Source organism: Anser brachyrhynchus, assembly GCF_964034855.1.
Source record: "Anser brachyrhynchus genome assembly, chromosome: 6".
Taxonomy (NCBI): Eukaryota; Metazoa; Chordata; class Aves; order Anseriformes; family Anatidae; genus Anser; species Anser brachyrhynchus.
In genome coordinates, this window is record NC_137700.1 from 37343632 (window position 1) to 37370274 (window position 26643).

General features: G+C 38.4%; 1 protein-coding gene across 5 annotated transcripts in view; it reads right to left on the minus strand.

Moving 5' to 3' along the window:
* Positions 1-31: 31 nt before the first annotated feature.
* The window catches only part of GFRA1 (GDNF family receptor alpha 1), a 147634-nt gene continuing 121022 nt past the window's right edge, over positions 32-26643 (minus strand). For all 5 annotated transcript variants that reach the window (XM_080597630.1, XM_080597631.1, XM_080597629.1 and 2 more), the window contains 2 exons: positions 10557-10613; positions 32-8393 (listed from right to left, as the gene is read on the minus strand). In XM_080597630.1, coding sequence (XP_080453756.1) covers positions 8232-8393; positions 10557-10613 — 219 coding nt within the window. In that variant the 3' untranslated portion in view covers positions 32-8231. The remainder of the gene's footprint in view (positions 8394-10556; positions 10614-26643) is intronic.

A 26643-nucleotide genomic window follows, 5' to 3' on the forward strand; every position in this document is an offset into this window, starting at 1 on the left:
ACAAAAAGACTAGGGAGCAAGCAAATGCACAGATACTTAAAGGGAAAAGCTTTATTTCTTATTTTCTTAGATCATAGTGGACTGTAAAACAACAGGGAACAATGAGCTCAACCTTTAATAAGCTTGTTTTCTTTTTTTTTTTTTTTTCCTTTTTTTTCTTGCCAGTCAAGCTTCCTTTCTTTTGTATAATTCAAAACAGAACAAACAACCAGGAATTTTTTCTCACAAAAACATGCTTTTTAATAAAAAAGAGAATAATGTTTATTGAGAGGGATTGTTTTCTGGATATGTACAACAGTAATGCAGGAGAATTATGCTAACAGAAAATGCCAAACATCATGACTTGACTTCTGAAGTGTGAACAGTCCAAAAAGCAATGTCCTTAGAGCAACGTCTAAGTCAACAGGAACAAGTGAACAGTGTTTTTATTTTTTTTACAACAAATTACCAGCCATTATGACTGAAGACCTGACACATCATAACCTGCAGTGAGATGTACAGAAATCCGTAAGACAACATAGAATTTACACAAGAAGGTAACTATTTGTGTAAGAATTTCCTCCGGAAAATGGAAGCATGTTCTAGGCAGATAATTTGGGAAAAAGAAAGGAAAAAAAATGAAAAAACAAATAAACAAAAAATGCTAACATTGGATATCCTCAGTTCACAGTGAATGCCAGTCTTCCTGGGTCCAAACGGTACCAGTTTCCCCTACCTCCCCTACCTGCATCCTTTCTGCCTACCCACAATTAATCCCTTTATTAACCTAAATTACTTATACCTGAACCTTCCCGTGCTATTTCCTCTTCGCTGCAGCTCTTGTCAACATGCACTTTACACAAAAGAAATGCAAACTTAGACATATCCTCAAGTGAAAGAAACATACACCTTCCCAGCATGAACAGCATTAATCACAGCTAACCATTTCAGCACTAAGTAATGCCACACAAAACATCATACAAACCCTGTTAAGCAAACTCAGTGGCAATAACTCTGGGGGAGGGGAGAAGATGGAGATTAATAATTGCCACCAGTTAAATCTCCTGTGTTGCAGGGCTTTGAAGTGATTTCTTCCACTGCCTACCTTTAGGACTTATTTATGTTTTCTTACCCAGAAACAGTGAAAGGTATCGGTAAGTGTTAAGAGGTTGGTTTTATCCCTCACTTCTGCTGTGACCTTCCCAGAGAGGATGCAATGTAAAATTCAAGACCATATTTTCCTTCAATTGTTACTCCTATTTTCTTGATAAACTCAGCTCAGCCTGGGTTGTGCACTCCCAACTGCCAGACGCAATCCACCGCAGGGCTCTGTTCAACCTCTATCAATCTTTACAAACAGCCTTCTCAAATCAACTTCACCTAAGGGTTAACGTGCCTGTCCCACCCCAAAGCACACAGTCATTACCAGTGACCCTGCTTGAGGTGTGGGAAGGCGATGCTGTGCTCCCATCAGCTGTGTTTCGGGTAGCATACTCCCGTGAGAATTACTTCACCTCTTAAAAGGGGAATAGTTTCCATGGGCCAAATCACAATGTCAAAAAAAACCACAAACTATGATTTCTCTACCTGCCTTCTACCCACCAGGACATATATTTCTATTTCTTAGCAGTGTGTTCCCTGCAGTATCTCCTAAAATGAACAGTGGTTCCAGTAATTTCTACATCTTCAGACTTTCTCCTGTTTTTGACAAATGTTACCTTATTTCATGTATATCCTTTTCCATAAGCATTCTTAGGAGAGGACCATGATGTTTAATTTTATTTTGAAAATTATGCCATAGTTTCAGCAGATTTGCTGGCTTCTGTGCTGGAAGGAGTTTATGTCTCCCCGTGGTCCAGTAAATCTTTGAGGTTCAGCTTTTGTACCTTTTAAGCTTCCTACCTAAAGACAAATGCAGTGGTCAAAATCAACTTCTTACTCTATGTGGACCAGCTAGCTAAAGAGCTGGAGCTAGTGAACCTGGTGTGGCGTGCTTGTAGCTCTAAGATTTATTAGGCGGGGTCTAAGTGAACTTCACACTGCCTAGATGAAGAAGCCACAAAGACCAGGTGCAGTACAGACCAGGTAGTGCCACCATACCTGCTCCTGTACTGCGAGAGCATCTGCAGCCAGCCAGAATGCTGCTGCCAGTTAGTGCCTACTGTGGCACTGCGTTTATGCGACTGGCCACAAAACAGGCAGTAGGAAATGGACAGAGATAACCACTGACCTGAGATGGCCTTAGGTCACTGAGACTGATACTGAGAGCTGTGGGCATCAGCCAACCATTTCCAGCTCTTTGGTGCTTCCCAGCAGACTGAGCGAATGGATTTAGGAGGGGGAATGGGGCCGGGGATGTATTTCACACAGTAATACATCAATATAAGGTATGATGTTTTTGCACTTACAACAGCAGGACACTGAATGTCCTCTCCTACTGTCAAAGCAATGTCCAGCAGAAGGAGCCATGAGGAACTTTGCATCTTGGTGCCAACACTGGTGAACTGCTTGACACGAGCCAGCCAGTATGGGGAGCAGCATACTGCCACGACACCATGTAACACGATGCATGTTTGTTTACTCATACCATCAATTCTTGGAATGAGTGGCTTGAGGAAGCCCAAAAACAAGCATGTCTTCATTTACTGGAAGGCAATTCCCCCAAACTGCTGCTTAGTTTCATAAGACTGAAGGTGCTGATAAAGGGCTAGTTAATGCTTTGTAGGATAGAAGTCCACAAGGAACAAAGTCAATTGTAGTATTTTAACAGGAGAATTTTGACGAAAATTGCTCTTACATATACAACTTCTAGGAAATTATCCTTCTGAGAGATTAAAAAGTAGTGCAAAAGAATTAGAGTGTGTTGGAATTGCTAAGAGCAGGGGAAAATGGGGTTAGGGGAACTAACCCTTGCTGAAGTGAGATCAGGTTTGGCTGCTGTAATCCAGGCAGCAACTGCCTCTTTACATGACAAAGCTCAGCTATTGGCAAAGGTATAACAGCAGAAACTGCAGCTGCTCTGGTCAAATGTGTTCAGAGAACTTCAGTGATTAGTCTAGATGGCACCAAATTATAACACCACAGTGTATATCGATAAGAAATGCTATGGAGAAATTGTTTGAGTCTGTGCTCTTTTAAATTTCAGATAATCTGCAGGCTACATCTTGAATTTCTTGCTCCGTCTTTTATGAATGCTAAAAGAGACTGAGCTTCTGAGTAGGAGCTACGGGATTTAGCTTCTGATTATTGACCTGACCGCATCTAACATACCTATTAAGTATAACCATCCCCTGAAGGCAAACATACCCAGATGAAGAAAACATGAAACAAAGGTATATGAAAGTGGAGAAAATATTGAATTAAAAAATGGGAATTCATCACCCTCCCTGATTTTTTTACCTTCAAATGGACACATCTAAATTTCACAAGGAAACTTCTTACTTTTGAAAAAAATACTATTTAGTGACACTATTTGACTGAAATTCCAAGTGGAAAATACATTAAAAATATTTAAATATTTCTGAGAGATTGTGAAAGTTTAAAACTTTTTAATCCTTATTCAGTATCAAACTAAATTTCAAATTCCATCTGGGGAATAGAAACTTCATGTTTTAGCTTGTACTAGTCAAACTAGTGCTAAACAGATAAAATAGGAACTTGCAATTCCCTCCCCCCGAAAAGGTGTTGGTGGTTCAGCAGAGACATATTCCTGACCACAGTTGGTTTTTTTTCTCAGAACAGGAGGCTGTAATTAAAAAACAAACAAACAAAACCACTGAGGGAAAAAATCTTTTCTTTTATGAGAAAGTGGATAACTGTAGAATATGGAGAAAATGACCTTCCAAAGTGAAAGGAGAAGCTGAAATAGCCATTAATTGAAATGTCATAGGAAGAATGGAGCTGGTAAGAATAAGCAAATATTTAAAGATGAGAAATATTTAACGAGTCACTGGATTAATTTCTCTGCCAAGTTCATCAGAATCAACTATACTTCTATTTGATGTCATGGACATCAGGTAGAACCTGAATAACCTTATGGGTATAAAACAACCTTGGGAGCCCCTTTAGCTCAGATGAACTTATCCAGAACAGATTTAATGCAGAAGTCCTGTCAGTGAATGTGTATTTTTCAATGAGGTAGATCCACATCGTTGTTGAAGACAAACAATTGCATTTTATGAAAGAAAGTTATAATTGCTGTACAAATATCTGCTCATTCGTCCATTTTTTACTGCTTGCTCTGATGGAGTTTCTTGTCCTAACAGAATCCAGCTCTTCTATTTCAACAAATCCCAGTGCTAAGTATGAGATACTCATGGCACTTGACACACACAATTTATGTCCCTTCAGGGAGCTCTTCTGAGTTTTGGTCTTCTTCACTGGTTTCTCACCATCTCTCTTCCATGGAAATATCATCGTGATTAAGCCAACAAACACAAATTAAGATCAGATTGAGATTTCAAGGTGATTCCTTCTCTGTTTTTTTCATTTCCAGCCTAATTACATAGGCTTAGCAAGTACTGTATATTTTCATGTTTTCAATCTACCGACAAACTGCAGCATTCCTCAGAACAGCCTCATTTTCAAAAGTTTGGGTCTTACTGGGATATAACTTCATTAAAAGAAAATGATCTGGAAATAGGTCTCCAGACAGAGTCTACAAATGCTTTGAAATGATTAAGAATTCCTGTTCCTCCTAATTCTTCCTAATGACACAGTAGGAATGAAAGAGTTCAATGGGAAGTGGCAGTGCCCCAGTGGAGATGGATGCATGGCCCCTGCAGAGCGCTCAACACCTCCCTCCCCATTCCCCTACAGACAGACAGGATCTGAGCGAGAAGTCAGTGAAACAAGGTCTGTGCTCCTTGTTCCTGACCAAACCACCGCACAGACACGGGTGCAGGACCACTGCACAGTGGTGGACGTCACTGTCTGCACTGGTCCCCTTGGAGGGGCACAGGAAAGCCTTAATTATTATAATTTTCACCGAAAGGCCCATCTTCGTTGCCTCTTTCATTGAACTAGTTTGTGGAATTAATACCTATGTTAAATACTTTGGAACATTAGCCATGTATTTCAGTTCAGAATGAATTTAATCTTTCTGTGTGCTACTTTTAAGGAGGAACATAAGACACAATAATCAGGTTATTTAACATGGCAGTGTATACACACTACTAATAATACTAATGACAACGTCTGTTCTATTACGTTCGATGAAAAAGATGATTTGTAAATGTTTATGGTAGTCCATGATTTAATTTAAACATAACTGAATTGGTTAAATTTACCATTTAAACAGTAGGTCATCTGTATGTACATCCTGTATTTGGACAGATCCTATGTTATTGGTACATTGATAAAATTAATGTGTTAAAATACTATATAATAGCCAGTCTTAGTTCGTTGGCTGAACACTCAACACATGGCATTTTAGTGGTCAGAAAGGGAAAAAGTGAAACAATTTGCATGCGTCAGTTCTGTAGCAAATGACTGCACTGACAAGGTCACCATGCTAAATTGACATCACCCACGCCACATCTAATTTCTAAAAATCTTCCAATATTTGCATGGTGATGCCTGTAAAACCTCATTAAGTGTCAGACTCTTAGGGTTTTTTCCCTCTTGCCTGTTTAATAAGCAATTTATTTTTTTAATTAAGAATTCAGTATGCTTTTAATTTATACAGGAAAGAAAGCTTGAGTGCTCCGTGTTGTTTGTGGTAACATGGCTAGCTGTATAAAATGCCATTTCTTCCTCTACTATATCCATAATTGCATTTCCAAAGAAAGGTAACCCTCGTTGAATCAGATAACTAGCAATTTCTTTTGTAATCAGAAGCTAATTAGGTTGTTGTTTACAGTATAAGTGATCAACAGCTTTTATTCTGGATCACACAGTGTCAAAGCTCTAATAATTTGTATTAAATGTAACAGAGATATTGTAATCAAACCAAATGTATAAAATCTTCAAAAAGGTATGCACTATACTGGGAGGTTATTAAAATTCCTGATACTGCTTAAAATGTTTAATGTGCTGAATACAAATGATATTTTAAAGAAAGCTTTGTTGATCAAAGACGGATTTAATAATTGTAATGTTTATGAATTTGTTTTGAAAATATTTTTAATTGGATAATGTCAGACTTTTGAATTATAACACTATGCTCATTACCATTTCAATAGGTTATACTATCAGTTCCTTTTGACATAAAAGAATTTGATTTATTTTTTTTAAATCATGAATCTCATAATCTTTTTTCTGTTGTCACTAGTTTTCAATAATTTGATTAGCTTCCACAAGAAGAGCAACAGGAACCACATGGGCTTTGCTGGTAATGATATGCTATATATTCTTCAAAAGCAGCTCTGATGCCTTTGAAAGTAATTTGCAGTTTCTTATCAGCACAGAATTAAAAAGTAATATTGTCTAATTTGTTATGTTCAGTGGCACATGGCATCCTAGAATTCTATCACATACACAGTGCTTTGAAACCTATATTATGTGACCATAATCAAGAGTACATAAGTGAATTTTAGAATTTGAGTGTTTATTATTAGCTAAGAAGAAGCTCAAAAAATGAACTTGTCAATAGGTTTAATAATCTCTTAGTAAGATGTGTACTTTGCACACTCTCAAACTTCATTGCAGTTTATAAAACAGTAATTTGTACCTTATAGTTGTATTGCAAATAACTGATCCAGACATTTCAAAGCAGGCCTGTGCACAATTGTGTGAGTCTCAATGTAAATATGAAAATTCAACATGATGAACTCTTTGCTTGGTCACGTTATCTCCTACTTCCAGGAAAAACAAAAACTGATTACTGTTGATCATTTAGACATAACTGCTTGTAACAGTCACCAAGCCATCACAGTAAGGTATAAGGACAGCCCTAAGGAGAAACGTTGCCTATTTGATGACACTTAAAGCTTTAACGAATCCCTTCTAGACACCACAGAAAAACCATCATGAGCCAGCAGAGGCTGTCAGCGTCACTGAATGAAAACCAAAGTGCTCAAATCTTGCATACTGGCAATACTGGCATCCAAACCACTACAATGTTTAAGGAACAGGTCTTGCAAACAGTACATCATGCCTGCAATCCCATGGGCTGCAGTAAGAACTACTATGATGAGAAAAGCCTGTCACATGGGTGAGTGTGCATGATGCTGCCTTGTAATTGGATCAACCATCCTTCCGTGTTGGTTTTAGCCGTCTCAGAAATAAAACTCAGTTATCGTACCACTACATCTTTTCCCTCTACAATGTTGTGATAAGAGAAGTAAGGCATGAAGTTCCTGTAACTTTCTGAGCTGACGCTATCAGCTATGTATAAACAGATAGTGCTGTTTTAGTAGAGCAAATAAATTGTGTATCTTTTTTATTAAGAAAAATATAATAACTGGACTATAGTATCACAACGGAAGCAGAGAAGACCAGCAACTGTATAGCTGAACTCCTGTAGCAAAACTTGTTTCTACTGCTCATCCATGAATTTAAAGAAATATATGTTTATGAAGCTTTCACAATGGCTGCTTCTTGTTAATTTAAAGAATCTTCACCCTTGTTAAGGCTAGATGATTATAATTAAAAGATAAATGTACTGTTAGAAAGTTCTATGCCACACTCTATTTTTATGAGAATTTAACTGAAAGACATACATTATACCTGTATGCGAATTATAATGGCTTCTCAGCAGGGAACGCAGAATCACTTACAGTACATAAACATTTAAAGAGGAAAATGCTAATACACTGAAAGAGTTTAACATCAGTAGCAATTTATCAAATGAGGAAGTTTCATAAAGTCCACTCTCTGAGAGAACATTCACCGTTAGACAAAAGCCTGGCATCCTTGATAGTCTGAAGTTTAATCAATTTGAAAACCAAAACTATTCAATGAGATAAATAGGATCTTAAGAAAACTGCCATCCTTCTCGGGTAAAGGCTAGAATTAATGTAATTATTAAAATAATCCAACCAGGTCGCTTTACAGGCAAATTTACACACTGTCTCTTTAAAACACTGCATGCCCAAAAGCCTTTTGGGTTTGGAATGTAGCACTGCACCAAGTATTTCACAAAGCCTCTAAATATCACAAGAAGCTTTTTTAGAGAGAAAAAAAAATTCCAGCTGACTGAAACTGTTCTAGCAGGAGTGCCTCAGCTTAGCCCCCAGACCTGGAATTCCAGATAAACAACAGAGGACAGGAAACAGATTTTTTTTTTTTTTACACGTCCTTTTGTAATGCAGCTACAAGACGACTGATGAGCTTAGGAACAAACAGAGTGAGAGTGCAATTGTCATCAGAATGAGAGGTGTGCTTGCGTAGAAGCTTGTAGGAAGAGCAAATGAATTCTCCGAAGATATGTGACTGGTGGAGACTCCTGCTGTGTTGTCTTTCCCAATAGCATTCTGCAAGACACAACACTTTCCTTGGTCACCATTACACATTTTCATTGCAAAATATTCAAATCTATATCATGAAATTCATCATGTTTGTTCATGTGCCACCCTCCACAGTTACCTATATATCACAGTCACAAATTGAAATATTTAAAAAGCATAAAAACAGAAGTGAAATGACAACATTTTAAAGTTAAAGGATAAAAATATCATTAATGTATAGCACCAGCATAGCATGACTCAAAAAAAAAAAAAAAAAAAAGGAATAACGTAGTAAAAAAATCTCTAACAGTGGTTCCATGTGTAAAACTTGCCCTTGTTAAACATGGCTATTTGTTTTAGCCATCTGTGTTTATCATGCCAGTTTATTTTAAAAAATAATAATAAAAATACCCACAAACGCAGGACCCCCAGTGAAACTGCAAGTTCTGCAAAGTCAACAGAACAACTTCAATAACAAGTTACTCCTGGAGGGCAACAGATAAAATCTAATCCATGGGATCAGAAAAGATTGAGGTTTCAAGCCTATTAAATTTTTTCTTTCTTAATCTCTCTTCCCCTCTTTGCGGCATTATTTATTTATTATTATTAATTATTTATTATTTTTATTTTTATGATTATTATTTATTATTTATTGTATCCTTTGGTACCAATAATAAAGCAGTAGGCATAGGCAAGTATAGATTGCCAGATTAGAGTGAACTATTTAAGTAGGAAGTGTAAAGAATATTTTTCATTGCTTATCATTGTCAGTTAAAAAAGTAAAAATAAAATGCATGTATAATCACAGAATCGGAACAATTTAGACTGGAAGGCACCTCTGAGTAAGGTCATTAAATCCAATCTACTCAAAGTAAAGTTGCTCATACCCTGCCTACTCGGAGTTTGAAAACATTCAGGGATGTAGCTTCCTCAGAGGGGTCAAGCCTCCCCCATCCTGGAGAGCCAATCAGCCAAGGTACAAGCTAGAACTATGCAGAAGTGCAGATACCAAGAATGATTATAGAGCATCAGTTCCCACAGAAACTAGTAATTACAAAGCCAGGGAACAACTCCTGGAGAGATCTCCATGCCATTCCCCCTCCCTTTGCTATCATCTGATAGGATTCTCGCTGGCTGGAAGTCCTTGAGCTACAAACTGTTGGATGTACTAGGAGGCACTGCGGGAATTATCACAATATGCTTTCTCTCATCTTATACTCAACCCTTAGCATCTGTGTTTTGGAAACTGTCACAGGATGTGGGTTAAGGTGGACCAGCAAGTCTGATAGCAAGCTACAGTTACACGGGCCTTCTTGTGAAAGGTCTTTAGCCAGCATGAGATGCCAACGCATCCATTAACTTTCCTGCATGTTGTTAACATAGTCTTGGTTCTTCACACGTCATTAAACTTTATTCTAGTATCTACAGGAAATTCTTAACAGAACCTAAAGAATTAGAACTGGGCTACAGAACTGCCATTGTCTCGAAACACTGTAAAACTTGGATCAGCAAAGGAGAACCTAAAAGATATGGTCACATCCATTTGGTGGCTTATACTACTACAATTGGCCTTGCTGTACAGTTGGTCTTTCACATTGTAAAAATTAATTTATGTACTTCACTAATTATTAAGCTTCCTGAGAGACTCAGTACAAAGGATATGGACCGACAGACATCGAAACCGAAGTAATGTTCAGGTCTGAAATGGAGCCTTGGAGGTCAGGCTCAGAGTAGTCAAACAGCACTGGAAGGTTATTTGTCTCTTGGGGCTACCAGTCTGTCTTCTGAGCATCATGTCTTCTGATGAGAACATCAGTTCAGGCCCGAAATTGTTCATTTTTGTTAGCCATAGAATGATGTCCAGTGTGTTTCTCTGTATTTGTTAAAAGCCTTATCATCTTGTTTCCTACAGATTATTAACTAATTATACATGATAGGTACAATATTAATTACCATGGGATTTGCCTAAACGTGTACAGCTATTAAAATACAAAGTCAGTAGAAGCCACTTTGAGCCCAGTTCTGGATTTCTGAGCAAGATCAATCTTTAATACTTTACAGTATCCAAACATAACTATGCTAACAAGAATTTAGTGTGGGGTAAGCCCATTATAATCTTGGAAGTCGTTGAGAATTTTATATTAGGGGACACACCTGTGGCTATGAAACATACATGATCTGCACTCTTACCTCATTAAGACAGAGCTCTGTATCTACAGATTCATTGGATTTCCGCTTCTTCTGTGCCTATGAACAAATGCAGAATTTATTCCCTGTACGTTTACACATACAGCAGCACAAAACAATTCGATAAATTCACAGGGGTTGTCATACTCCTATGATTTTGACAGTGATTTGCACATGATTAGCGAATACATTTTAAAAATGTAACTTCATGTTTTCCAATGACATTCACATTCTGATTTGAATTTACAACAAAACTTTAAAACAGTCAGCTAAGGGTACTCAGTAATTACAATGCTGAGTGCCACCAGCTGCAAAGAACATGTTATGTTCTGTGGCCCCTTAAAAATGATGCTGGATGTTCAGGAGAAGAAATTAAATATGACAGTTAAAAAGCACCATAATACCGCTGTGTAATAACAAAAAATCTACTATATTTCTAAGTTTTAGGAAAATACATAACACAGGAGTATTTCATCCTTGAGAACGTATGTAATTTCTCCACATGCTATTGCCAAAACATGAGCATAGTTTTAATATATTGTATGGCTGCTGCAGAGAAAGCTATAAACAGAACATTTAATGTCTTTTATGTATATACCTGTAAGTTAAATTGAGCTGTTTGTTTACATTATGCTCACAATTATACATGGAATATTATTAAATGCATGAAAATTGTTGATGATCAAAGCCCCCCAAATGAATTTGATTTATCTTCATCCACGTCTTACAATGAGCATCCATTCGCTGTGTGCTCTCCACACTGACTGAAGTAAGAAACATCTGAGGTGGCAGCATCACACAAAATGAAAGCAATAGTGTACACTCTGTCTAGCAACACAAGGTGCTTAATATTTCCATTGCTCGAGTGAACACGACTGGGCCGGTAGTTTTCTACTTTTCTATAATAGTAATACTAATCCCCATGGTGCCGAAGATGTTGTTACTAAATGGTGCTGTGGTTGATGTAAGTACTCCAGTAATCTCAATATCATTTTTTTCTTTGTATTCTAGAAACATAAACAGCACTCTTTTACAGGACCTTCCAGTGTTAAACGTACAATCAAATCTTGTAACAGAAGGATTTACACACCAAAGATTTACACACACACACACAGGATTTACACACACACAGATTTGGATTTACACACCAAAACTACTGACTGCACTGGGCACATCTGACACTTCCACCTGGAAGTTTTCATGGGATTACCAATTTATTCCCTGCACAAAATGAAGATCTGAATCTCACTGTGTTGCATGCATTTTACACTTCAGCATCCTACTGGTTTTGTCAGAGCTGGTTTGAATTAAAGATGATGCAAGGAAGTGCTAAGCATTCGATTTTATACCTTACAAAACTTCAGTTCCACGTATGGCCATTTTATTTTGTATCTGAGAGCCATTGATGCTGCCTATTGGAAACAAACTATTCTTCAACCTAATTACTGAATTTAGAATCCAAATGGAGGAACTGAACTTCTCATTAAGAAGAACATTTTCATGATACTTTTTTGTTTATAAATAGATATATTAGAGACAATTGAAAACAGCTGGGATTTAAATGAGACAGCTTAGCTATAGAAAGAACGCATATTGTATATATGTTGGCAGTTTTAAAATATATGATAAAATAATAGCTCAATTAATTAATAAAAACCCTCCATGAAATCTCTCTCTTACATTCCCTTTCTTCTAATTACTACCATTAAAGTGGTTATGGTAAGCATAAATTTAACTATCTAAATGGAAAAAGAAATGCCTTGAAGTAAACTTACTGCAAGAAGCAGCAACACAGTGAAGCCTTCCTGCTGTGTTTGCAGTGGTGGTGGTTTCCACACGGATTAGGAAACTTCCTTTAATGGCAAGTGGGTAGATTTCAGCTCTTAACTGACTGGCCCAAGAAGATGGGCAAAGAAGAAGAAACTGGACTTCCGTCCTGATTTTCTTATATTCTAAACACACACTGCATTGAAATGCAATTCAAATTCAAAGGAGGCATGAGTAGATGTTCAGATCTTAACTGTATAAACTATAAGGACTATAAAAGCTGCCTATTTCCTACTTGGTCCTTTACTGGTAAATTTCCTTCTCCACAAAAGCATATCTCTGTTGGAAACATTGTTCTTTGCTATATAGGCCTGTTCTGGATTTGCAACACTGTGCTAACTACAAGTGTACCCTTGCTAGTTGGTCCCAGCACCAAAGTTAAAGAGTTTTTGTTCCTTCAGTACTGTGTTCCTCAAACAACAAAGGAGATAATCCATCTTTATTTTCTCTATATGCAGTAAAGTCTTCCTTTGCTTCATTCTGCTTGATAAAGTACAGAAGCTAAAACATATTTACTATTGAGGACACCATTTTAAGGGTAAAATCAGCAGCTAGAAGCAAAATCAACATAAAAAAAGAAGAAGAAAAAAAAGCTTTTCAATCACTTTGATCAATATTCCATAGCTTTAGTTTGGAAGGTTGTACTTCTCTGTATCCAAGCATGTACTTAGTATAGTTATTCTAATATCAACAACACTTATTCACTAGCAATTTCTATTACAAAGTTCTCCCTTAGAATTGAGAAGTAATTTTAATAGTCAGGCAGGCTTTTCTCCTATCAAAACAGAAAGAACAATATCTTCCATTTAAAAATACAGCAAAAATGTAGCCTTTTTTGGGGGGGAAAGGCAGAGGAAAAGAAAAAATATCACTTTGAGGATGAGATGAGACATTATATGCCAAGTTTCAAATTGGAAGAGTACACTTTTACTGTTGAGTTATAAACCTGTAAAAACGGGTTATAATGGAAATGCTGGCATAGGCTGCACTACTGTAATATAACAGTGCATCACTAAATCACAAGTAATGGAAAGAAAACCCTACGTGTTGAAGAGTGCTATAGAAAGCATATGTCCTGTAATTACAACCTAAGGGGAAAATTCTTCCTGCCTCTCTACAAAGGGCTCTACATGTAGCAGAGCTGCTGTATTTGTTCTATGGTGAGAGAATGCCTGTTCTGAGGTAAAAAATCAGGAGTTGGATGTTATGCTGATTGCCTTGGTGGAAATACACCCAAATGGGTAGACATGCATTTGAATTATGAAGGATATTCTCAGCCACTGGATATTTACTCTACAACATCTTCCATTATCCTAAAAAATTAAACAATAGAAATGTGTGCCCATCGTGTACAGCTGCAAACTATTCTCACAGGGAGTATCTATGCCATCAACAAATTTGGGAAATGAGAGCTGTTCATTATGCAAGATTGTAAAGATTCACCGCCAAACCCCCATCTCAGGCCCCCTGTGTGCCTAACATGCAGGCAAGAGGGTATCTTGAAATGTGCTGGAAACACCTAATTCCACAGGAGCAAAACAGCACACACAAGTGACAAATAAGTCTGTATTCAATCTTACATTTATTTTTATTTTTTTATAAAGCTCTTATTTGCTGACAAGAAAATCTACGGGAATTTCATCATTAAACAGAAGACAGAGTTGAGCTGGTAAAAATAAAATATATATATTTAAAAAAAAAAACTGTGAAAGAAAAGCAGCTTAGAGTAACTGGTTAAACATATGGAAAGTGGTATGAGATCTCTTCCACTAAGGTAAAATAGCACTTGCTAATGACATATTCAGCTGTGACATACCTCGAACTGTAAAATGAAGTTATGCAGGATGGGCTGACACTCATCCTGGCTTTGCAGGGAACTATAATTCAGTAATGTGGGCTACTCCGACAAATCTGCCCCCATACTGCCAACAATCTTGCACTCACTTAAGCTTTTATATTCAGCAGAAATGAACATCTGCTTTTACAGAGAATCTTATCTCTGTGGTAGCACAAGCAACAGATGATATTTAGAGAGAATCATATTCACGCACCTCGTGATGAGCTCTGCAGTACAATGTACATTAGTCACACAAGCCTTGTTTTGGCCTTCACAACTTTTAGCTTTTAATATTCAAAGTAAGGTGTTGGGCTTAGTCAAAAGTTGGTAAAGAAACTGGCTGCATGTCCAGAAAAGAAAACACCCTCATGCCTAGAAGCAAAATTCTACTTCTCTCTTTCCTAGAAAGAAGGGGGAATTGGGACCGGGAGGGTAACTGGTTTTCTCAAAGGAGAAAGAAATACTACTTACAGAGAGATTTCTTCTCCAGCCTCCATTACGGATTTACTTAAAACGGAATCTGTGGGCCTACATGTAACCCTCTAATCCCAATGCCTCCTAAATGAGTTCATTTGTATTTCCTTGCTCAGACTCACCACACCCTAACCTAGTCTTCTCTTGCCCTGCACCTAAAACCATTGTAAGATCTCCCAAACCTAGTAACTCTCTTCTTCCCACCCCCAAAAATCCCTCTATCTCCATTCTTTGAAGACACTATAGTCCTAGATTTATGCCCCTAAATGATATATTGCAATTATGAATCCAGTTTCTACAAATCACAGCACTATATGGTTAATAAATGCGTTAAACATTGTGGCAGTATCTCATCAGGAGTCAGTAGGCACATTATTTATGGCTTGTCATCCAGCAGTATTTTTATATATCCACTATAGCATGCATGTCTATGTTACAGCAAGCAGAAGGTCTGACTGGGGACTTCTCCTAATGAAGGTGAGCTTTAATTCGGAGGGAGGGGAGAGAAGGAGAAGCATGTAAAGGGAACTGAATGCATTAGAGCTGAATGCAAAGAGGCACAGAGTGAGCATCTGAGCTCAAAACATAGTCCCTTGCTGTCAGCTACACACTTTGGACCTTCTGTGCTTTATGGAACTTATTGCCTAGACACTGCAGTGAGAGACAACAGAAGTATCATTATGATAGATATCTGTTATATGGGTTGTTTTTTCACATAATTTTAATGAATGTGCCTCTGTCCTCTCCTGAGATGCCTGGTTAGTTATGCTCATATTAACGAGGCTTTCTGAAGAAGAGGGACAAATTTCCCAGAATACATCCTTCAAATGTCCACCCTTCTGAAGCAGCTCTAACAAATGAGGGTGCATGTTCTTTTTGTTCCCTTCTTGTGTTGATTAGAGAGATTTACTATGCAACTAAGCTGTTTTTCAAGCAGCAGAACACAAACAGTAAGCAGAGAAACATACAGACTGTAAAAATGCAATCGGTTTAACTCTTCTGTGCTTACTAAGTGGTAGATGCATCTATCACAACTGTCAACAGTATTTTCTTGTTAGCACAGCTGTACTATGCCACACTGCAGTGTAAATTACTTTCAACAAGGAAGACTTACAAGAGTAAGCAAAGTGCAGGTCAGAGATGTAGGCCACTAAAATAAGGATCCAATTCAGCATAGAATAATTCTAAAGACCATCCCAAACAGCCAGGGTGCAAACATATTTAAGCTTTAGAAACAATCAGCTTTGCACAATCCTACAACAAAGAAGTCAGATCCTTTTTTCTGCGTGTTATTCTTTCTTTTTCTTTTGTGAACCAGCCCTAAAGATGCAAGCTTGGGGTATAAAATTATCCGCGGTCATTCTGCATAAAAGCACCACATTTCTGTCATCCCACTTTGTACAGTGAATAAAATCTTTTCAAAGTAAGCATTACCAAGACACTGCTGGCACTAGTCTCCAAAGGTACGTTAATACCCAGCACTGTAAGAACAAAATCACAAGTTTTTCAGCTGGGAGACATGAAATAAAACAAACCCACTTTCCCCTCGTGCACAAACATGCATGGGGGAACCACACATACAGAGCTTTATAGGCTGCAAAGCAGTGCAATGAACAGTTTATCAGCCACTCTGTTCAGATCCCACCATCTCCAACACTAATCTCCCATCCCCACAGTTTTGCACCTGTCCTTACAAATACACAACTTGTCCCTGTTCTCCTTCGAGGGTTTGCTTTCTCAGGGTTTCCCCCTGCAGCTCTGCCACAGCTGGTCCAGGCAGCGGGATGCCAGCAGCCCTGAGCACTGCTCGATGCCATCAGCCACCCACTGCTCTGCCAGCTCGAGCATTCAGACATCAGGGGCCAGGCCTGACCCCAGCCCACAGACAGCTGCTTAATGGGCAACATGGCACAGTGACAGAGCTACCCAGCTCACCTTCAGAGATCTCTGGTTTTCTTAAGGCAACACTCATTGCATTTAAAATCTCCACTTATCCCTCAGCTGCTCTTGCTGATTTTGAGTGCTTTACGAATCTGAGAAACAGTCCTAAGAGCTGATAATGTCCAGTGCAAGTAGAGGAAAACCTCCTCTGTACAACTTCTTCAATCTTAAAATGCTGAGAAAATTTGACTGAGGCAAGAGGGGTAGAAGTAAGCCTCCCAAAAGGAGCAGAAACAAGTTGGGAAAGGAGGAAAGATGACCTGTATAGTATGAACTACTGCTTGACCATTCCCAGATCTGTTATGTTAATACAGATGAGGTCTACCTAAACCCCATACCTCACTGCACATTTATGGCTAGGACAACATAGCATAAAAACTGCCTAGCAGCAATTTTTAAGGTTTTATAAAAAACAGATCCTATCAGAAATACCAAACTGATCAAACAGCTTACAAGGACCAGACACCGAGATCTTCAAATATTTATTTCAAGCAATTAGTCTCCCAGTGAGCACAGTACAAAATATGACACCCAGCCAAGTCAACTGAACTGCCTGACTTACCTTTCATGGCAGTACAGTAACTTGTTACAATCTTGTTTTCGTGTTCAGTCATTCATTTCTCTGAGTAAAATGGATTTCTGTAGTCCTAGATTCCTGCTTCCTATTTTTAGGAGATATTATGCAATTCTCCTAATATGATATTTTTATGGATTTGCCTCAAGCAAATATTTTTGCATTAAGAAGGGCAGAGGAGAAAATAGAATACTAAAAAGCATAGATGGAATAAGTTCCGTTAGGTTAATATCTCAATGGCTTAGGCTGCCTAGGTTTTCTTTGTTTTTTCCTCTATTTAAAAAACCGAACAGCCATGTAATCCAAAAATGAGTTGTTTGGGATTTCATTATTAAAACCCACTTCCCTAGTGATTTACCACAACTATCAACCCAGTGCCATACGTAGCTGTTAGAGGTAGCATCTGGCTGTTGCGCACCGAACAGCATCTAAAGAACAGAAACATGAACATAAAGTCATTACAATCCCAGTTAAAAGACATCCTCAGCTTTTAATTTTGAACAAAGGTAAGCCGCTGAAGAAGTACAGATCCCACATCGCTTCCCCAGGCTGGAGTGTGTGCCCTTGCGTGTCCAAATATGCAAACAAAGTTGTTCTGTTTGGCAGCAGGTGAAGTGCCTACCTCCCCTATTAGACCAGGCTACGTGGTGCACTGGAGTGTGCTGTAAACACTCCTGAGCAGCTGTCAGCCATGGCTACGATGGGACTGAAAGCAGCTCAGCCAGAACAGCGCAGACCTGCACCGTGCTAATGAGCCTTGAAAGAGGCACCATGCTAATGCAGCCGCCGCGCTGCCTTTCCTATATCTGCGTATGCTGCGGCAGGCAGGAGGGCGGCTGCACCGGGCTCCTCTGCGCTGGGCAGGATGGTAGCAAGCACTGCTCACAGGCATATTCCCACTTGAGCAGGTGACGGGATGGTGCCCAGCCAGGACTCTGCTAAGGAAAGATCAGGAGCCTGGGAAGCCCAAAGGGACAGAGGGCTCAGTGGAGAAGTGCTAGCAGTGCCGCACTGCCCAGCCTCGTGAGACATCCAGCCCCAGGCTGTCAGGAGGTGGAAGGGACGAAGAGAAGAAGGTCACGCGTTGCCACCGTGCTCCAGCAGCAGGACCGGGGGTGCCGTCCATCTGCAGCTGGAAGGAAAGATCAGGCAAGCTTGCTTGAACACCAGCCGGCACGAGGCCTTGAGCGCTGAGCATTGCAGGGAGCGTCCTTTCGTGCTATGCCAACCTGAAGCAACTGATATTATTGCTGGTTTCTTGAGCACTGTGTTCACTCATGAATTTTAAAGGCAAGGGAAGAAGAGCATAACCATGAACATCTGCTTTTGGTTAAGTGACTAAGAATGCTCAAGATTTTTGTCTTCATTAACCATATGTGTGTGTGTGTTTTGAGTGCAGAGAAAACACAGCACAAAGAAAACGGAGTGGTCAGCTTTAAAAGGGTTTAGAAAACACTTCAGATAACAAGCTATTTGCTGCAATTACAGGGAGGGAAAGCAAAGGCTGCAGGTACTGAAGTAACCTTGCACAGAAAGACAGAAAAATTAGCCAGTTAGCTGAGGTGCCCATGACATAACTATGCCTTCCCCTCCTCAGTTTTATTTTCACATTTCAGTCCCACTATACTTGTTCCCTTACATCCGCAGCTACATGGTTATGCCTGTTACTGAGTGCCATTTAATCATTACATGATTTAGAGATTGTTTTTTTCTTTAAAAAAAGTAATTCAATCTTGAACAGCTGTGATTTGGATTAATTGGTGAATTTTGCATTTTTGGCACTATTTGCTCTTCAGAAGTGCCACTAAAATAAAAATTTAAAGCATTTTCTCCCTCTTCTTCTAATCCTGTAGCTGAGTTCTGCAGGTGCACAGATGAATCCTCAGAACTCGCAGGGCTGAAATCCTAGTGAACTTGCTGCAGTACTTCCCTCGGTAGCCACATTGCTTTTAACACTGAAAATACCTTTCAGAATAAAAATATCAGAAAGATGATTTTCAAGGAATGCAATCAGGTTTACCAATGTGAGACTACCACAAAAACAGGCTGCAGCATACTGTGTTTTTGATAGACACCTATTCCACAAGAATTTAGCAAGAGACACACACATAGCAAGGAAAATTTCACCCCAATAGTTTACGTTTTGGCAAAGTTCAAAGTCCCTATACACAGGATTTTTTTTTAATGTGAACTGTAAGACAACTTTAAGCATAGGTGCTAGCTGTGTATAAAACAATCTGTTCTTATTTTCATTATAAATTATACCTTTCTCTCTACTTTTGAACAAAGGTATTCAAATTCTCTGGTAAGTATTCCTGATTAAGAAATTCTGGTATCATTCTAATTTCTAAAAGTGAAATAACATCATACAACATCATTGTATAACATCATTGTATAACATCATAACATCATTGGCATTTTATTTTCTGTAATAAGATTAAGTTTCACCAGATTTATGTGATGACTGAAGAAAAAAATCCAGTTGGTCTTAACACCAGATATCCGTTAGCTAAGCTAGACCTTGGTGTTTCCTGTCAACTTCCTAAACTTTATCAAAAGGCCCTTGCAGTATGGATGTTAAAACTCAATACTTGCAAGAGACTGTGATGTAGCATTCTACCTCTCTATATACACTTCGTTCTTCCTCCATTTGAGTGGAGGAGAGAAAAATCAAACCTTCCCTCTAACTATTTGGAATGAAATCCTAACCTTATTTCCCCTTAATGGACTACACCATAGCATGCAATACTTTAATGGATTATATGATAGTGGCCTTCCTCATACCCATTATTTACACAATGTTCTCACACACAACAGTTGCACTGTAGTTAATGAAGCTATTCAAATAAGCAGAGAAACTCTTCTCTAAGCCAACAGAACCATGACCTTATTAGAAAGATGCCTTATTCTTTACTGGCCTGATCCCACAGTGCCAACAGGAAATCTTCCAGCGGCCAGGCAGCAGCAAGTGAAAGCACAAAGTAAACTTCCTAACATCTTCTGCAAGTACGGCCTCAAATCTGAGCTTAGTGAAGTACTAAGAAACATTTTTCCATAAATGAAATGATTTCATAGACACAAAAAGTATAGAGAATTTCAGATGTTTAACAATTATAGCCACATTAAAACAATTCTGAGCCTATAATAACCAGATTATGTAAATAATTATCAGATTATGCAAAACTGTATTCACAGGATATGATCCTGTTTTGTTTCAACACAACAAATTATTCACAGAGGAACAGAAGGCTTGCATTTATATTTACATTTAATAAGCCAGAAAATATAAATAGAGGAATACTAATAATGCACGTAATGGAGATCAGTGGTATCATTTTGGGTATATTTTGCAAGGTTTCCACAGTAAACAGGAAGAAGCTTTTGAAGATTTATTTTGAGTAGCTTGCCTACTTTTTGAAGTATTACGTTGTGGCAGGCTGGATAGTTCAGGAGATTATTAATGGGATATATAGCCTTATATTTCCAGGAAGCTAGTTTAATCTAGCTCCGGTCAATACTGACAACTATTATGTAGTATTTTTGAAATGACAAGGTGGTTCTGGAGCACTTCTCTTAAGAGGACAGGTCCAATGCACAAAAGTGCCACTGATTTGCACCTCATGCGGCACACTCCATCAAAGAGGCTAAAGAATTAATGGGATGTTGGTTTATAACATTGTGAAGTACTCAGGATGTTCCCCCATGCCCCTCATTTCCCTTTCTGTGAGATAAGCTGCTCCGTTAAAAAGGGACAGTACTCCCATATCCACAGATTTTTCTACTTCCACTGAAAACCCTACAAAGGAAAATCATAAAGGTGCCCTATGCTACCACATTTCAACATGCTTTAGTGGGACTCAGGGGAGACATTAGAAGGTTTCACCTAGAAAAACATCTTGAGAGTGCTATCTGTAAAGAATCTTGACAGATGATGTTTGGCAGCGAGTATTTCCACGAATTTTCAATGGTATTATTAACAGTTCTGGACTGAGAAAACAGCACCAAGTGACTGGTGGTTTTTTGTGATCTACCTATTCATACACCTAATACTTGCATGCATCAGTTTTGTCTTACTAGCAAGATTCAGTATCAATAAACTGTCATCAAGCTTCCCTAGAGATAACATTTAAAAAAAATACATCTGGATGTGTGTTGACTTCAGCAACACTATGGCTTCTTGTATTACTCCTGCCTCTAGGAGTAATAAAATATCAGTGTGCGGAAGGTCAGAACCAAGAGCATTACTGAGATGAGGGATGAGTATAATGCAGACTCTGTCACTGTACATTAATGTACGCATAATGAAGACCACATATGCACACCTGGACTTATACTGTGTATTGAGCTGTCCCAGCGACAACTGAGTTAAAATATTGAAAAGATGCCATGTTTAGTGGCCAGGATGGAATTAGCCTCTCTAGTATTTGAGAACAGCATCAAAAAGGGATCTGGGGTATCACTATGCTGTTCACACTCACTGACAGAATAGGACATAGCATTTCTGATATGCTGTGCATGGATGAACATAATTGCAGTAAAACAGGCTTTGTAGTAACAAAGGGCAGCAGACGATGAATGTGGATTGCAGCGCATACGAGCAGATGCGTCTCACTGGCTCAGAGATTATTTGGAGTTGCAACTTTGCCAGTTGCTCTCTTTAAATGTTCATGAAACACCAGAGTCCAGTCTCCTGTTACACTGGCATGAGTCAGCATAACCTGTATTTCAAGGGCTATCCATGTGATGCTCAGCTTCCAAAGAACAGGGCTCTCCCACTAAGGGCACTTACCAGAGTTGTCCGTACTGCTTCTAAATACAACACTGTATCTCAGTCATCAGCCTGAAGGTGAAAAGCCTCTGCTTAATTAATGGTTCATAAGTATCCTCATTAAGCTCATAAACTGGGTATAAACTGTGTGTGGTTTTTATCTAAACCTTTTCAGTTGTGCTTATAACAATCGGGATTTCTCATCTGCAAATAACCATGACTGAATGCTTAAGAATAATCAGGAAATCTTAATTAGAAGTAATAGGGGTTAGGCTGACTCTTGATGACAGCATGATTCTGCACATAGTTGCAAGAATATGCCTAACTAATGGAGTTCAAAATACGATAAACGAACAACTTCTGAATTCACATTAGACTTCTGAAATTGAATACAGGAAGTTCCCTGCAGGAACAAATCCCTAAATTTGCCCTCAGAAGTGGGTAAGTACAGCGCATATGCAACTGAAGGGTGGAAAATGGCACACTGACATTGAACATTTATTTCCAATACTCTTCAAGAATTTAACTTAAGAGACCTGCAACTCTTGATTCACTACCTTTTCTAGAAGAGAGCAAGCCATTGTAAAAAAAAAATACTAAATGAACACTGTTGATCAGAAAAGTTCTGATTAAACAACTTCTACACATGCATACATAGGATTTGTGCAGACATAGATTTAGGAACAAGTTTTCATACTTGTAACTGCTTTGTATTCACCCGTGCATGCTTAGTTTATACACCCACTTACCCAAATCACTGCATGAATCAGATTACTACAGCTGCAGGTAGCTATTTAGGTCCAAGCTGGTACACATCTTGCCTGCCATGCACATAACAAATCTGACTGCACGTATTTCAAATCTGAGCATGAATTCAGTACATTCAAATGTCTATGTGCATGTGGTAATGCATATCTGGCCTTGAATTAGAGGCAACTTGAGGCTTCTGAAAATGTCAATCTGGAAAAAAAAAGTAGTACTGTGTAATACAGTATTTAGTAAATTACTGCCCTGAATACCTAATTCTGTTTTAAGAAAGACATGAGGGAGGATAATCCTATAATTCGTCAGGATACATGCTGAGCAAACCTGTGAAAAAATATCCTGCATTATGCACAACATCTAGTCTGTTTAAAAGATCACAGAAATTGGCTCACAGAAAGAGCTAAGCACAACGGAGGACTTAACCTGAGGTGGGATTATTAGGCCAACTCCACTGATTAGAACTACAATTTGGTGTGAAACAGCTAGGCTCTCATTCTCCAAAGTAAAGGCTGAAATAAACATTTTGAACTCCCATTGATTTTGAAGACAAGGAACTGAAATGGGTGACAGCATCTTCTGTTCTGGAACTCAATAGCAAGTTGAAAAACATTGTAGAGTAGATGGCTTAAGGGTAACTTAGAGATCTATTATTCAGGTGAGACAGCTGATTAGAAGTCACAGGGATACAAAGTAAGCAGGAGATAAAAGATGTGATTTATTTCCCGTATCTGATTACAAATCTACAGTGAAGACTATAAGTAAAATGAGCAGACAGGTTAAAAGCAGAATAAAAATATATTTATGTTCAGATGTTCTGTTATCATTAATATTTTTATTAAGAGTATATGTTAGCCAATTTGGTTAAAAGGATGTATTTCATTTCCTGTCGTACAAACTTGGTCTGACCACTTGAAAGATTTAGGTACGCTACGGAAAGGGTTCCAAACTACAGTTTTTCAACAGTATGCTCTTTTTACAGCTATGCTGCTTTGTCACCAGTGTAATATTTAGAATGATTACTTACATTCTAGTTTCAGTTCGGCTATTCTATATTTCATTTGTTGTTGGTTACGAGGATGAAAGTATTCCTAAAAAATAATCTTTATTATTGCTGATATGTTTTTGTTCAGATCTGCTGCATGATAACTGTGAGCCTTGGTATATTTGTGTGTTTGGTTTTTTTTTTAAGAACAGTAGTTTATGGTTTACATATAAAGATCAAAGATTGACATATGTACCTACAAGTAACTAATAATTACAACATAACCTTAAGGATAATTGCATTGTACACAACTGTGGAGTTGTTCCACTTTTATACGTGTAAACAAAACCAGAATTCTATTAGGTTATGCGATTGCCTCTATAGACTCAAACTAAATAACTTTATATGCATAAACATTCTTCATATACTTGGGTTTGCTACTGGTAGAGGGAGGCAAAGTACTGTCTTTGATCACGGATAAGGAACCAGGATTGCTTCTGACTTTTTCCTAAACCAAAACACAGACCCCCTCCAACCTCTTCTTGCATCCCCACATGGCCTCACACACTTGCCCCTTCCCCTTTCCCCACAGTAGCTTCCAAGGCAGCAAAGCCAGCAACAGCACTCCCCCTACGCTGTATGGCCTCAACATCCCTTCTGCTTGGTCTTCTGCAGCCTTTCTTGTTTTTCCCTGAATCTTTATTTATTTATTATGTCAGACACAGGGAATAAAGAAAAATTTATAGTGATAAATTTCATACCAGAATGAGTCTATGAGTCAGCTGAGTACCCAAAGATTCAAAGTGGGTCTGCATAAAGAAAGGACAAAAAAAAAAAAAAAAAAAAGGAAAAAAAGGAAGAGGAAAGGACAGATAGGAAAAGGATTGTATAAAGACTAACAAAGACTAACGGTTAACTAGAAGCGAGGTTTCTGAGATGGAGTAGGTATGCCTGTAAATTGAGACTAATGGGCTAGCAACTAAAATCACATAAATAGGCAGGCTTAGTCTTGATTATTGTTTCTTGAGAGGGGATTTTCTATTTTCTGAAATAAGGAGGGTTTCCATAAGCACAGGAAGGTGTTTAAAAAGGATCTTCATGTTTAGAGCTGCTTTCCTTGTATGAGTTTAAGGGAATCTCTCTCTCTAAAAGCAGTGTGATTTTCTTTGATGCTACTACAAGGACGTTTAGAGCTCTAGAAGAAAGGTTACAGGTCTGTGTCAGGGAAAGTAACGTTGCCATGAGACTAAGCAGATGAACAAAGCTGCCGCATCCACTTTCTCAAATGGCATGGTCTGCAAGATGCTGGAAGTATGCTTAAAGCAATATTTAAGCATAAAGCAACACTATATGATTTAATTCTGGCATAAAAGGAGAGATTATGTTAAATGTCTTCAAACCCACCTTCATCCACTGGGTAACATCAGGTCATTTTTCTATACTCAAATTCATACATCTTCCTAGAATGTTTTAACTCTATGATATTCTCAATAATGACACAGCTAAAACCAGCAACAAGACAATTTGAACAGCACAAATTACCAAGTAATAGATAATTAAACACATGCATAAAGCTCTTGAGGTCTGTGTTGTCCTGTGGAGAACTCCATTTGCCTGGTAACTGTTCAGGACCCACCATAATAGGTCAGGGGCTTCTGCATACTACCCCATTCTTATGTTCTTTAAAATTATTTTGGACTGAAAATAAAACAGACAGAGCTATGAGCAAAAGCCTGTAAACATTTACTTAACACTTTGCTATAGCAGTAGATGAAATACAATTGACCACTCACCCCAAACAACAGAATAGTTGTTGTGTACACTAGGAGGTAGATAGCTAAACTATTCAAGCAACCTGTGGATCATTAAGAAGTGCAAAAGTATCCAGAAGTGTCCACAACAAGCAGATTGCAAGAAGCCAATGCTGGCGACAGCAAATAAAGAACAATAGTTCAATGTGAATGGAGTAGTTATTCATGAGGTATTCTCTACCCAGTCACATACATAAGGACTCTCAAAAATATCAGAGAGCAAAGAATTTGGGAAAGACTCCATGGAGGGCAGACCCACAACCCTGCTCCAGGATCTAGAACCATCTCTCCAACCTCTGGGGATCTCAGGGAGCAGTGAAGGAGCGTAAGAAAACCTCACAACCCTGCACCAGGACTGCATACAACATGTCATGGTCCCTCTCCAGGCATAAGCCTTCTCCCCCACGGGAGGAAGAGGTTGTGCACACGATTGCTATGCTGGCCTCTGCCCTGATTTCTCATCTCCACTGCACCATATCCCCCACAAGATGGGGGAGGCATGTGATTCATAATATTGCATGCATCTGTGGTTAAAGTGCTTTGGCATCCCAAATTATTTAGCCTCCATGCTGTCATCTAGTCTTAAACCACCACACTATAAGTCAAAAACATCAATACGTCCTTCAATAAGGAGTTTAAAAAACACATTTCAATTATAGAAGACTCATGAAATTGGCAGCATCTTGAGCAAATCCCTCTGCTTGCCTAGCAAGTAACTTTTTTTTTTTTTTCAAAAATAGCAGAATTGATTAAGATTTTACTTGTTAAAACTTGATTCATTCTGGCAACTATCAAACTGTGTGAATACTTTAGAAAGAAACATCTCTATGTCCACAACTGTATTGATTATCTGAGGTAGAACCAGTCTTCTACTTTGGTTTTTCTCATTATCTCTGTATATACTTTTTGAGGATAACATAGTACATTAACACAGTTTATAGCAGTAAAATATTTATTGTTTCTGGAGCACTGGAGAATAAATGAAGTCTATGAGGTGATAGCTTGGCTTAACTGAAGTCAACTGCAATTAGGGCTTCAAGGTCAGGAGTATCTTTTCATTACAAGCCTGCAGAATATCTATAGTTTGATGGGATTCTGGTCTGTCAGCAGG